This window comes from Blennius ocellaris (genome assembly GCF_963422515.1).
Source record: "Blennius ocellaris genome assembly, chromosome: 1".
Taxonomy (NCBI): domain Eukaryota; kingdom Metazoa; phylum Chordata; class Actinopteri; order Blenniiformes; family Blenniidae; genus Blennius; species Blennius ocellaris.
In genome coordinates, this window is record NC_137650.1 from 15,171,020 (window position 1) to 15,186,020 (window position 15,001).

General features: G+C 39.5%; 1 protein-coding gene across 1 annotated transcript in view; it reads left to right on the forward strand.

Annotated features, from left to right (window-relative positions):
• The window catches only part of aldh1a3 (aldehyde dehydrogenase 1 family, member A3), a 33,967-nt gene that overhangs the window by 14,041 nt on the left and 4,925 nt on the right, over window positions 1–15,001 (forward strand). The window contains exons 7-11 of the mRNA XM_080499238.1: window positions 1,211–1,324; window positions 1,925–2,027; window positions 3,274–3,458; window positions 4,959–5,123; window positions 5,670–5,827. Of these exons, the coding sequence (XP_080355364.1) occupies window positions 1,211–1,324; window positions 1,925–2,027; window positions 3,274–3,458; window positions 4,959–5,123; window positions 5,670–5,827 (725 nt within the window). The remainder of the gene's footprint in view (window positions 1–1,210; window positions 1,325–1,924; window positions 2,028–3,273; window positions 3,459–4,958; window positions 5,124–5,669; window positions 5,828–15,001) is intronic.

Sequence of the window (15,001 nt, forward strand, 5' to 3'; positions counted from 1 at the left end):
ATCAGTGTAACAGCTGTAATACTGATGCTCAGTTCTTTTTCTGTCCCTGCCACAGTTTTGACTGTCTGGGAAGAACAAATATTATAGATGCAACAGTAACAGAACTTCTAAGCTCAATAACCTTCATTGCCTTTCACAGAAAAAAAGAGATGAATGTTAAAATGTGAACAATAAAGTAAACTAATCATTTTTTCTCCGGAAAATCTTTTGGTCTATTCTGTAAGCCATAACTGGGTCGAGAGTAAAGAAAACATAATTCACTTCACTTCCTGTATATAATAGGCTAAATTGTTTGCTCAATCAAATCACTTGTTTGTCGTTTGCATGCATTTTATGTGTGAAGTTAAAGCCAACGTGAGCTTTATTATCAATTGTGCTTTACATACAAGACACACAGTGGAATAGTATTTTTGTCTGGCTTGCCCTCCTACGGTGTAGATACACTGTATATCACCCGGAATAAAAAACAGAGAATATAGAAAATATAGAAATATAGATTATATAGAAAATATAACTCAAAATAGAATAAAAATAAGAAAATAGAGAATATAAGCAATTAAACAATGTAACAAGATTTTAATACAGTTCAGTTAAAAAAATGGAAATGTGCACTGTCCAAAACAATGCAATTACAGTAATCACTTTAGAATAAAACTGATACAATGCAAAAACAGAAGCAATCAGATGAGGGTTTTGTGTTTTGATGCATTTTCACTTGAAATTTTGTGTAAACAGGTCTATAATGTCTACCATCTCTGATAAAAGCTGAGCTGATTTACACCTGGTTTTCAAAATGACACATGCAAACACTTTCAGACATTGTATATCACATCCCTGTTGTAAATTAATCAATGAGAATAAACTTTTTTCAATTAATTTCCTGTGATTGGGAACACATGCCCAATATCCCATTTTAATTAAAGCAATTAAACCTGTTTTTATATCTGTGCATCTTTAGTAGGTCAGGGAAAAATGCTTTGTATTAATTAAACCTCCACCCCAAAGGTAGTAATATGTGTAGAATATAGAACTCTGTGAATTTATTTCCTACTGTGCATTATTTTATTGTAAAACAAAGGTCATTTTATGGTAATCCCGACTGTCTATTAATAGATCTGTAAATTTGTATGTTTATGGGGTTACACACGCTATGTGTTTCTACGTGAATCATCTCGCAACATTAACGCGTCTTCTGCCGGGCTGTTTTTAGGCCGAGTTTCCTCCCGGAGTGGTGAACATTGTTCCAGGGTTCGGTTCCTCAGCAGGAGCAGCTATTTCCAGCCATGGAAACATCGACAAAGTGGCCTTCACTGGCTCCACAGAGGTAGGTGTGTGTGTGCGTGTGTGTGTGTGAACTTCAGCTGCACGATCACTTTTTTTATTACTTGGATGAAACAAAGTCAAACCCAGCAGCTTTGTGAGAGCTGCAATATGAAGAGTATGAAAGTAATTTCTGTCACAACAGGAATGTTCAGTTTGAAGGTTTGATTCTTGGTTTCTATCTTCCTGGTGTTCCCTGCTCCTCGTGTTCCCCCGACATTGATTCATGCCAGTTCCCTTTTTTCTATTGTTTTTCAGTTGTCCTACTTCATTCTTTGTCTTCCATTCCAGTCTTGCCTTCCCTCGTATGCCTTGTGTTTCTCTGCTCCTTATGTGTGACTGTAAATATACATCTGAGAAAAACTCTGCGATCTGTTTGCTGATGCAAATATTGTGAATCCTCTCACTTTTGCCACTTTTACTGCATTGTTAGGATTTACGTTTGGTCATTAGCATTAAAATACTGTCAGAAGCAGATTATTGAAAGTAATAAATAATTGGAAGTCATTTAAGAAAAATGTAAATTTCATCTTTGTGCAAGCCGTACTCACTCATACTTTTTTTAAGCTTCTTACAGTAAAGCATGTGCTGTGTTTGTGTGCAGGTTGGCCAGCTAATTAAAGAAGCAGCAGCCAAAAGTAACCTGAAGAGGGTGACTTTGGAGCTAGGAGGAAAAAACCCCTGCATTGTCTTTGCTGACTGTGACTGTGAGTAAAAGTGTTTGCCATTCTCTTCTCTGTTGTAAAGGCTAAATGGATTTCACTCAACAGTCCCCAATCGCTTTACACTGTTAATCACATTCGCCAACTCACACACCAATGGAGACAGCTGCCATGCAAGGTGCTCAGTCCATTCCTTGGGAGCAGTTTGGAGTTCAGTGTATTGCTCAAGGACATTTTGATACGTGGAAAAAGGGAGATGGTGAATTTAAACTTGAAACCTTCTGTTTGAGAGAAGACCAACTCGGAACAACCGAGGCACAACTGTGAAGTCATGAAACCCAAACAGCATAAATCTGTGATTTGGTTCCATTTCACCATAACTCAAAACAATGTGTTGAAGGATCTGATATTATCCTCTCACAACAAAGAGGAAAGAATTCCACCAAGTCAGCCGCTCAAAACCAGTCTTGAGGAAAAAGAAATAATGATATCTCAAGTCAATGTCTTCATTGACTTCTGGCCTGTTTTGGAGTTGATCCTTCAGGGTTCGCGTATACCAGGGTGAAAGCCTTTTCACCGTCCCTATTCAAATGTCTAATTCACACATTTAATAGACAGAACTGTATTGGTCTGCTGTGGTCTCTACTAACGCTGGCCGTCTCAACCATGAGGTTTGTTTTTGCGCCCAGCAATGGGATCGGGTGCTTTCTGGCTATGATGACACACTGCCGATCGCTTGTTTTTATTATTATTAGTGATTCCACTACTGTAACACCAAATAATATCCTTTTCCTGACCTCCGCCTCCTCCATGACTATTTCGCTCTCCGTAAAATTCCTTTTCTTCATCTTTTCTGTCAGGATTTAGCGTCAAATAACGACAATGAGCAAGGTGATTGAGATGTAAAAATATGGACTGTTTATGTTAAAAAGTGGGCGTGTTGAGGGCGGGAGATGAACTACACAACAGTCCAGGTGGATTGTGAGTCATAAAAGGAAAGTGCATGCAGATGTTCGTACGCCAAGTTTTATTGATCCAGATTTTTTGGGGCGCATGCCATTTTCAGCTTTTGGGTGCTCGTACATTTCTCGTAGGAAGTTTTCGTGAAACTGCTTTTATTTAGCCACAGCATTAGCACAACACACAGGACCAGACTCACGAGCTGTCCTGCAGCGCCATCTAGTGGTCACTGTAACATAACTACGGTAACTCCGTTTGGACAATAAACATTCTCACAACACAATCCACATACTGTATGATGTGATTTCCATGTGTTTGTGTGTTTTAACAGTGCAGATGGCAGTGGAGGAAACCCAGAAAGGAGCGTTTTATAACCAGGGTCAATGCTGCACGGCTGCGTCACGCGTCTTCGTGGAGGAATCCATTCATGACGAGTTTGTGCGTCGCAGCATAGAACACGCCAAGAAGGTTGTCATAGGAGACCCCCTGGACCCTCGGACAACACATGGACCACAGGTTGGAGCTGCAGTGGCAGCCGTCAGTGTAGAAACCACACCGCAACAGGCGCTGGACCTTACCTTTTTTGATTAGCTTGCGACGTTGAGAGTGACAGAAAAAGTGTTGGCCAGTTAGTGAAATAATATCATCGTCACAGGTTACTTTCATCTAAGGCCTTGTCTACACGACAACGCTTTTTCATGTAATGGTATGGTTTTAGTCCCATCATCCACACGGTGCGGCATTTTAGGAGCCTGAAAACGGTTTCCAGTGTGGATAAATGTTAAAACGCTGCCTCGGCTTTGATATGTGGATGGACAAGACAAACATTAGCTGAAAACAATGATGTCATCGCCCCAACTTTCGACCTATAACCCCCCCCCCCCCCACCCCACGACCCTCTCCGTGACATCACTTAACAATGGCAGACTAAATGCCCCAGATCGAGCTGCACAAGCTACTGATGCTTGTTGCTTTAACATGACGACATGTCACATTTCTTGAATACGAGGATGAGCAGGAGTATTTTCCGTATCCCCCTCTATGTGTTTTTGTCTGTGTCTGTGTCTGTGCAGAGTTACAGCGCCACCTAAAGGCCATGGCACATGTACTACATCATTTTGAGCTGTGTTCATAGTGGTGTGTGGATGTGTGCGGACAGGGCCTTCGTCACTGTAATTTTCAGAATACGTGCCATCAATGGGAACAGTCAAAAAGCTCTTGGATGCTTTTAATTGAGATGGTTATATTTAATGAGTCTCGGACAGCTCGTCCACAAAACTGCAACCCCGGACAGCTCGTCCACAGATGAGATTTCAGAATTTTGGGGAGAAAATAAATCCTGTACAATGTACTTTTACATATTATTTCCAATTTATATTTTAAATATGTTTCATATAGCTAGTATCTGTCCTTATATATTTAGTATGTTATCATATGGCTTTATATGGCGGCGCTCCCACAGCTCGTTAAATTGTCACAAAGCAGGCTTCTGACATATTAACGAGCACCTGAACGCATCACTCACCACCGTCATCCGGGAAGCCGTGTTTTAACTTTACGGCTTATTATTGTGTCAAATATACTGATATATCTTGTGTTTTTCTGTCAAATACACTTAATAATCCTAAATGTGTCAAATATACTTTGAAATCCAATCCTTCAAATCAATAATGCTGGAAAACATTGCTGTGGAAGAGTTGTCCGGAATCGTGTGGACAAGTTGTCCAGGTTTGCAGTTTTGTGGACGAGTTATCCGTGCACCATATTTAACCACACAAACTTTCACCAGGACAAATGTAATCAATGCGCATTTGAGTGTATTGCTCTTTCTTTATTCAGTTAACTTTCATTGTGGAATCTCAGTTTTAAAGATGTTTTCCAGAGATTGTAGGGCTTTTTCTTGTTGTGTATGGAGAAATTAGAGTATAATCAAGTTTAACCAGTAAATCAGATACTACTCTGGTGATTTATTTTACCATCTTGTTCCCTTCTGTGCCTCCCTGACTTTCTCTGCAGATTGACCGGCAGCAGTTTGATAAAATCCTGGATCTGATAGAGAGTGGGAAGAAGGAGGGAGCCAGACTGGAGTGTGGAGGAGAAGCTGCAGTTGAGAAAAACCTCTTCATTAAGCCCACCATCTTCTCTGGGGTCGAAGACCACATGCGCATTGCAAATGAAGAGGTTACTGCTTGTTTGACTCAAACAATTTAGCTCTGTGTATAGAGGTGAAGCCTGACCCCTTGTGGAAATGTGCCTGAAGAGGATTTCAAATTAAATGAAAACACAAAACCTTGACAACTTCTTCACTTACCTACTGGATCTTATACTTTTAAAGTAAACATCCCTACAATGTATTTTGTGTGAAATAAAAATGCAAGCAAATCGTCTCCCTTTGAAGCAAATAGTGTGTAGAATTTGAGTTTAGTGTTAATCGAATGGGATCCACAAGAACAAACAAGTTTCCATCTTCCAAAGTCACTGTGGGTCAGGTGAAGACTTCAGTTCACGAACAGTTAGTTCTGTGTGTGTATGTGTGTGTATGTGCATGTGCGTGTGAGAAAATGAATAAATAAAAGAAGTGACTAAATCACAAGCACCTACTTATCGACATGAGCATATTTAAGGGAGATAACGATGCTGTGAATTAAATATTTTACACTTATCTTTTGTAAACTATTGTTCTGTTTCATTGGCTTTGTGTTCCCTGTGTGTCTTTCCCTCTTCCAGATCTTCGGTCCAGTGCAGTGTATATTCAGCTTTAAGAGCCAGCAAGAGGTCATAGACAGAGCCAACAACTCGCAGTACGGCCTAGTGTCTGCAGTCTTCACACAGAGTATGGACAGAGCTCTGTCTGTGTCTGCAGCTCTGGAGACTGGCACCGTCTGGTAAGTGCCTGTTTATGATCCCAACACGAGACGGAAGTATCTTGATGTGTCACTTTTAAATCACAAGTGAACCGAGCAAAAACGGAAACCATTTCTTGATTTCAAAAATGCTTCTTGGAGATAAATCTTATACCTTTCCAAATCCGTTTTATTATATATATATTTTTTGTAACATGACTAAGTGTAGTGGTTAGCACTCTCCTGTCACAATGACTTAACCCACAGTTTGATTCCAAACTTGGCTGTTTTTCTGTGCGGGTTTTGCATGTTCTCCCTGTGCGTCTTGGCTTTTTGTCTGAGTCGGCCAGTTTCTTTCCACAGTCCGAAAACATGTGTAATCATCCAAGGTGGACTTGTGCCTCTCCCCCAGTGTGAGCTGGGATCAGTTCCAGTCCCACATGAGCTTCAGTTGCATAAAGCCGTCTAGACAATGGATGTGTGGATGGTTGATGCCAGGGGCTCACAAAACATTGCTGCTGTATAGTACCGCCAAAAAAGATGGAAGAAGATACAACTAATTGTCTATATATCACTATGCCACATAATCACAGTTAACCACAGTGTCTTAATATCAAAACTTTCGAAATTTAATTTTTCGCCTAGAGCTCTGGCTTGGATGTCGTCATATTTATCAAACAGGAGGCAATGTGTTAAAGTCTGTGATGCACAGTCCAGTTACAGGACATGTACTATGGGAGTCCCACAAGGATCGGTATTAGGTCCTTTATTATTTAGTCTTTATATTAATGATCTTGCTGAACAGTGTGCTGATGTTGATCTACAGATGTACGCAGATGACACTGTTGTTCATGTACATGCTAAAACAGCTGACTTAGCAGCTGCTAAGTTAACAACTGCACTGGAGAGAATCACTCTTTGGCTTGATCAATCATGTTTGAGTTTAAATGTAAACAAAACAAAATGTATGTTTTTTTCTAAAACCATGGTACAAATCCCTGATGTTGAGATTCTCATTAAAGGTGACGAATTGATATAGTTACTGAATTTAAATATCTTGGCGTGTTTCTGGATCCAAATTTAAATTTTAAGAAACATGTCAAAAAAAATGGTTAAAACCATAAAATACAATTTAGTTCATTTTAAACACATCAGAAATTGTCTCTCTCTGGATGCAGCCCAGATATTTATGCACGCCATGATTCTGTCCCGCATGTCATATTGTATCACCTGCTGGGGGCAGGCTGGTGAATCTACTCTGAGACCTCTGGAGTCTTTATACAAACAAACTTTAAAAACACTGGACAAAAAGCCAATTCGTTATCATCATTGTTGATACTTGAGAAACATGAGTTATTGAGTTTTGAGAATTTTAGATTATTCGCCAATTTGTGTATGGTCTATAAAATTTTAAATGGTTTGGCCCCACAGCCATTATGTGTTTTTATCCACGCTCGCTCGTCAAATTCCATCAGATCCACTAGAATATCCTCCATACGAGACTGTACCATACCATTTCGCCGCACTGTAGCGGGGCAATCTGCTTTTTCTGTAAGAGCCACAAACCAGTGGAATACCTTACCTGACGCCGTAAGGGGCAGTAGCTCTCTCAGAGTCTTCAAATCCAACCTCAAAAATCTGTTAAAAGCTGCTCAGCTCTGCAACCACTAGTTTGGTCCTTAGACTTCTTTTTGTGTGTGTGGGTGGGATGAGGCAGGTGGGGGGAGTTGCACGCAGACGTGTGTAGCCATGTTGTTGTGGTGTTTTATCCCTGTATACCGTTTAATCTGTCTTGTTACTGTGTTGTATTTTTGTGACCTGCCAAGGGACTACAGATGCAAATTAGCTTAAAGCTACAATCTGGTATAGTGCATCAAATGGCAACATTTATGTTTTAACTGTACATTGTCCCTTTTAAATAAATTTTATATTCATTCATTCAATCACAATCAGGATTTAACCTATATGCAGCAACCGCTGCCCTGTTTATGTGAACACAAAGGTAGATTGGAAAGCCCTGGGATTGGAAACCAATTAATATCCAGGTTCTTAGGAACGCTTATGAAGAGATTCCCCACACTGTGCTCGACTGTTACCATGGCAACAAGAAGTACTGCAGTCACAAGACCAGATGAAATAATGTGGCTGTGATGTCATTTCACATCAAAGTGATGTCCTTACATCAAAGACATTACATTCATTTGTCACATCCTTTAATGTACTGGAAGCCAGATGGCAAAGCAGATTTAGAGAGTCTCTGAACACTTACACTTGAGTTAATATTCATCGCAAGCACAGAATTCTCTTTGCAAAATGCCAATCCTATTGTTAAGTTACGTGATTGGTACTGCTGTCACGCGGCACATCAGAACTTTGTTCGAGCATTTCAATGAAAAAGAAGAAAGAGCCACTCTGACAAAAGACCAAGAAGCAAAAGCTCCAGGCCCGAGTCCCACTGTACCCCGATACACTGCAGAGGACTCTGGTGCAAAAGAAGCCTTTCTCATTGGAGCTGAAGCTTCTCCCTCTCCATCAGAGGACTCTGATCACAAAAACGATTTTCCTTTTAGAGCTGAGGCTTCTCTTCCTCCATCAAATGTCTTACGTGAAGTTGAAGTCTCTGTCCATTCATCAGAGGATTCTGATCTAGAAAATGATTTTCCTCATGTAGCTGAAGCTTCTCCTTCTCCATCAGAGGATTCTGATCTAGAAAAGGGTTTTCCTCTTGTAGCTGAAGCTTCTCCTTCTCCATCTGAGGATTCTGATCTAGAAAATGGTTTTCCTCATGTAGCTGAAGCTTCTCCTTCTCCATCAGAGGATTCTGATCTAGAAAATGGTTTTCCTCTTGTAGCTGAAGCTTCTCCCTCTCCATCAGAGGACTCTGATCACAAAAACGATTTTCCTTTTAGAGCTGAGGCTTCTCTTCCTCCATCAAATGTCTTACGTGAAGTTGAAGTCTCTGTCCATTCATCAGAGGATTCTGATCTAGAAAATTATTTTCCTCTTGGAGCTGAAGCTTCTCCTTCTCCATCAGAGGATTCTGATCTAGAAAATGATTTTCCTCTTAGAGCTGAGGCTTCTCTTCCTCCATCAAATGTCTTACGTAGAGCTAAAGTCTCTTTCTGTCTACCAGAGGACTTTGGTAGAAACATGGAGGAGAAAGAAAATGAAAACGTGTTTCCCCTTCAAGTAAACACTTCAACCTCTCCACCAGAGAACTCTAATGAAGAAGACGATTTTCCTCTGGGAGCTGAGGCTTTTCCATTTGATAGATGGATTCTGCCACCGGCTGACATCCAGAACAGCACACAATCCAGGCATCAGTCAGTATATGTCTGCAGGTTTGATAATAGCTACAGAAACTGTTGGATGAATGCCACAGTGCAAGCTTTTCTGAATTTGGAATTTCTCAGAAAGAAGCTCCTTCTTCATCCACTACAATTTTTGATAGAGATTTCGAGTACTCCTAGATTTACATGCCTGTTTATAAGAGCCCTCCATGAGCCAGGACAATATTTTGAGTCATCAGAGCTCTTTCCAGTCCTGTCTGAATTGAGCAATGAGATGCCATCACTTGAGCTGCTTAACAATAATGACCCTGTTGACTTGATAGAACATGTCCTCGACTGGTTAAGTAACTGTAATGTTCAGTCTGGTCTTCAGGTTTATCATGTGACAAGATGTGACTACTGTACTTTCCAGTCAACTGATGTAAATCACCTGGGAAATATTGTCTTCCTCTCAATGCCTCTTGAAGTAGATTCTGTTTCTTTTCTCCTTCAACGCACAATCTTTGCAAGCCAAGGCCGAGAGCGATGCCACCAATGCAGAACCCTGGCAGAGACATACAAATTTTCCAATTGCCCCGATGTTTTAACCCTTTATGTGCCCCGTACAGAAAACACAGAAATCAACAGTTGTTGTGTGACTCCATCTAAATACATAGAAGTTCCATTAGCTGCAGATGAAATGCAGGTCTACTCTCTCTCTTCTATCATTTGTCGCTCAGGAAATTCCAGCATTTCCGGCCACTTTTGGACATACCTGTTAAGAGAAGAGATGACCATTCGCGCTGACAGCATGCTAATATCACTGGAAGTAGATATGTTTCCATCTGAGATTCACAGAAATGGAGTCATCTACTTTTACGAAAAGATACAGTCAAAACAATCTGATCCATGAATAGCATTCCAGTTCAGATTTATAGTATAGTTTAAATGTGAAAATAAGCATATCGTGAAATGAACTGCAAACAAATCTGAGGAGGGTAAAAGTAAGTATCCACTACGAGTGGGAGAGGTTATTTCTCCACTTGACATAATTCGGGCAGCATTTCTGCTCTGCCTGTATGAACACACATTTGCTAAAAGATAGAACACACAAGTGAGGAATTTGAAAGACTTTCTTCACTGATGGAGACAGATATTAGTTACAAAACAATGAGGAAGTGAATTTTGTATCTTTAATAATTCTGTAGTGAGTGTTGGTTTGGCCGAGCAAGACCTTTAATGCAGGATAAAAAAGTAGTGTCAGTCTGAAGGCAACTATCCAGGAATCAGGATATCACCATGCATTCCTCTGAAAGAGAAATGACTGATAATATGTAACAGGAAGGATCGAATCACTACATCATCAGCAAAACAGAAGTGGATGGAGGAGAGGATGGAGGATTAAGTTCAGACTCCTCCAGATGTTTTAAACCCTTGGTTGATGTTTTCAGTCCAAAATATTGACTGTGGTACAGCTATGCTGTCTGTGCTAAACATCCGTTGACATTTTTTCTACTAATGCATATTATCGTGTAACTCCAGCCCCAGGTAGCTTTGAAATATAATCCTCAATGGACAGGGTTGAACAGTACGCTGGGGCGGAGATTCGGAATACATTAATATAACTTCAAAAGAATCTTAATTCACAATGTCTTATACCAACAAAATAATATTTATTACAAAATGAACTAAACCCATAGATAGAAACTCATGTGATCCCACGACAGAAAGTACGGTTAAAATGTAGGCGGGGTTCTGAATGGCTCAGGGACGCGTCAAGTGAAGAACATGGACGCGACCGGCTTTACCAGGCCATAACTATGCGGCCATCCAAGTTCTCTGTGACACAGCTTTAATTTGTCATTATGAGCAGCAGCGTCCAGTTCCTGTTGAATTTCCTCCTCCTGTTACTGAGAGGAGCGTCTGCACCTCATTAAAAGACCGCAGTGTTGTGTTGTGTCGTGCACTGACATTTAAATAACCCAGTTAACAAAACAACCAGTGAGCGCTAAGCAGGGCATGTAAACAACAGGAGGGTATACGGCTGATGAAATATTTAAATATTGTGGGCAAGTCGAGAGAGGTGACGGTCACTACCAATAAGAAGACGTCTGCGTTGTCGCTCCTCCTCACAGACCCGTTCCTCAGTGCTGGGTAGCAGAAAATCGTAGCCAGTGGTCTCATTTTCTTTTTGCACCATCCACAACTTTTTCAGTCAGACCATGCGAAAACTAGCCCTGCTCCGTGACGTCCCGCCACAGAAACTGCAATGAAACCGCAGCTAAAGGTTCCATGCCAATGGGTTTTTATCAGATAAACTGTGCTCCTCCACCGGCTCACCACATGGGTGTGTGCTCTCACTTTTAAACATGTTTATTTGTCAAGCACATTGATTGTACACACAGGTGACAGAAAACAAGGGTAGTTACTCTTGCTTGTTTTTGATTTCCCCCCCCCCCTCCCACAGCCCCCCCCCCCCCCAATAATAATAGGAAGAAGAAAAAAAAAAAAAAAAGAAAGAAAGAGTAATTACACACACACATTACACACTACAATAAAAAAAAATAGGAAAGGTTACAAAAATTATAATTAAATAGGTACCAAAATGAAAAAAAATAAAAAATTATAATAATGATAATAATAATAATAATAATAATTACACACACACACATACAAACATATGTGTTATGAAGTAGTTAGGAAAGAACATAGAAAGAGTAGTAAAAAGCAAAGACAAAAGGTAAAATGAATAAAATAATAATAATAACAAATAATACAAGAAATATAAAAAGAAAAAGCAAACAAAAAAACCTAGTGATATTAGATTTCATATCCAAGATTTCAGGTAAAAAAGCTTGAAAAAAAATGTATAAGAAATACGAGTACAAATAAATAAATAGATAAAAAAAAGAAAAAGTTCATCACATCACGAGTGTCCGTTCTTGTGTATCCTTGGGAGTTGTTATTGTGGCAATGTAAAAACCAAAAGAGAAAATAAAGAGAAAAAAAAATAATTGAGAAAAAGAGAAATACATGTGTATAAAATGGAGAACAAAATGTAAAAAGTAATTTGTACCAATTGAAAATGGTTGAAAAAATAAAAATGATAATAATAATTAAAAAAAAGAGAAATTAAAAATAAAAATAGAAAATGAAAGAATAAAAACTAATTAACAGTTTCTTTAACTGCTACAAGTTGCTATGCATAATAAAAAAAACTAGTGCTATAAGACTTAAGTTATAAGTACCAATAGTGTTTGTATAATTTGTGCCAGTGGTAGCGCTCAAAAAAAAAAAAAAAAGCACAAAAGCGAAGAACAAACGCCAAATGTGGTCTATATGCTATGATTTAAGCTATAAGTTCTGGACCCTCGTTAGCTGAAGTTACTCAAGTGATTTAAGAGATTTAGTGTGGTTTATAAGGGAGCTCCACAAAACATAAAATGTAGAACCTTGACCTCTCAGATCATATTTGATCTTTTCTAGATCTAAGAAGGATATAAGGTCATTCAACCATTGTGAGGATTTTGGGGCAGGTGTTGATTTCCATTCCAATAAGATTCGTCTCCGAGCTATCAAGGTAGAAAAAGAAAGCACAGACCTTGCGGACTCGCTTAGTTTGTCATTAGATAACCCAAATAAAGCCAGTTCGGCAGTCGGTGCCAGTAGGATGTTTAAACTGTCTGCGAGGTGTAAACAAATATTTGACCAGTAATTTCTCAGCTTGTGGCAGGACCAGAACATGTGTGTCATATCTGCAGGTGACATTTGACATCTATTACATTGATCTTTCACACCGGGATACATTTTGGAGAGCTTATGATTGGTGAAATAGCAGCGGTGCACTGTTTTGAATTGTATCAAGTTGAGTTTGCTGCAAGAGGAGCCATTGTTGATTTGAAACAGCACTTCATTCCAGACATCCACACTTATGTTCTTATGCAGTTCATTTTCCCATTGTTTCCTTATTTTCTCCACGCGATCATTTTTGTTGTCTATTATTAAGGAGTGCAGTTTGGATAGACCTCCCTTATGTGTTAAGGATAGGTTGAGGACTTTATCTATAGCAGCGTCTGTGTCGTCAATTCTAGGGAAACCCTTACTATGAGATTTCACAAAATCACGAATTTGAAAATAACGAAAAAGGTGGGAGTTTGGGAGAGAGTATTTTCCTCTAAGTTCTTCAAAGCTAACAAAGATGCCTTTTATATAGAGATCTTGTATTTTTCCTAAGCCCGAGTTTTCCCATAGTAAGAAGGCTGGGTCAGTACTCTGAGAGAAAAGGTGGTTGTTGTAAATAGGACTATGGGGGAACAGATTAGTATATTTAAAAAATAAACAAAATTGGGACCAGATTTTTAAAGTCGAGGTCACAATGGGATTGCGCGAGAACAAGGATGGTCGGATGGGCAGTGTGGACGTCAGAATGGATAGTAGAGAAGTGGAACAAGATTTTGTTTCCATGGTACACCAGTTAACAGTGTTATTATGAATGAGAGTACAAATTCTTTGAATGTTGGTGGCCCAGTAGTAGAGTTTCATATTCGGGAGAGCTAGGCCTCCAACTGTTTTTTGTCTTTGTAGTAGTCCTATTTCAATGCGCGGTGGTTTATTTTTCCAAAGAAAGGAGGAGATTAAGGTATCTATCTGTTTAAAAAAGCTATTTGGGAGAAATAAAGGCAGGCTTTGGAAGAGATACAGGAGACAAGGAAGTGCATTCATTTTTATACAATTTGCTCTTCCAGCTAGAGAAATGTGTAAATTGTTCCACTTCTCTATGTCCAGTCGGAGTTTGGAAAGTATAGGGATAAAGTTATAGTTATAGAGTCCAGACATAGAAGAGCAGATTTGTATCCCTAAGTATTTAAAGTTGTTTTTACACAACTTGAAATGGTAAAGATCACTCGAAATCTCCATTGCAGAGTCATTTACTGGGAAGCATTCACTCTTTGCAAAGTTCAGTTTGTATCCTGAAAATGATCCGAACCGGTTAAATACATTGATGATGTGGGGGATAGAGGGGATTGGGTTGGAAATAAACAGGAGGAGATCATCTGCGTATAATGACACTCTATGTTCTGAACCATGTCTCAAGATACCTTTATAGAAATCCGCTGTTTTTAAATAGGCTGATAAAGGCTCTATTATCAAGGCAAAAAGTAGTGGACTTAAAGGGCACCCTTGCCGTGTCCCTCTGCTGAGGGAGAAGGGAGTAGAGTGAATCCCGTTTGTATTGACTGATGCCTTAGGTGAGGAGTAGAGAAGGTCTATCCACCGTATAAAACTAGGACCAAAATTGAATCGTCTTAATACTTCTGTCATATATTTCCACTCTACTCGATCAAATGCTTTTTCTGCATCCAAAGAGACCACCAATTCGGGGGTCTCAGTGGATGCAGGAGCCAGTAAGATATTAAGAAGTCGCCGGATGTTTGAGAACGAGTGACGATTCTTCATAAAGCCCGTTTGATCACTTGAGATAATGTTTGGCATAATTGTTTCGAGACGGGAGGCCATCAGTTTGGCGAGAATTTTATAATCAGAGTTTAAGAGAGAGATGGGTCGATTGGAATTACAGTTCGTTCCATCCTTTCCTGGTTTTAAAATCAAAGTAATAGTAGCCTGGGACAGGGATTGTGGTAGTTTCCCTAAAGTCAAACATTCATTGTACAGTTTTAATAAAAGCGGGGATAATTTATTTGAAAATGTCTTGTAAAATTCTATGGGATACCCATCAGGTCCAGGGCATTTTCCGTTTTGCATCCCTAAAATTGTGTTTCTAATTTCTGAGATTTGAATTGGCTGGTCTAAAACTGAAGAGTCATCCTGGGTGACTGATGGTAAAATTATATTGTCGAGAAAAGATATCATATCTGTGTCATGGGTTGGAAACTCAGAGGTGTATAAATCAGTGTAAAATTTGGAAAAAGCGTTGTTAATGGCGGCG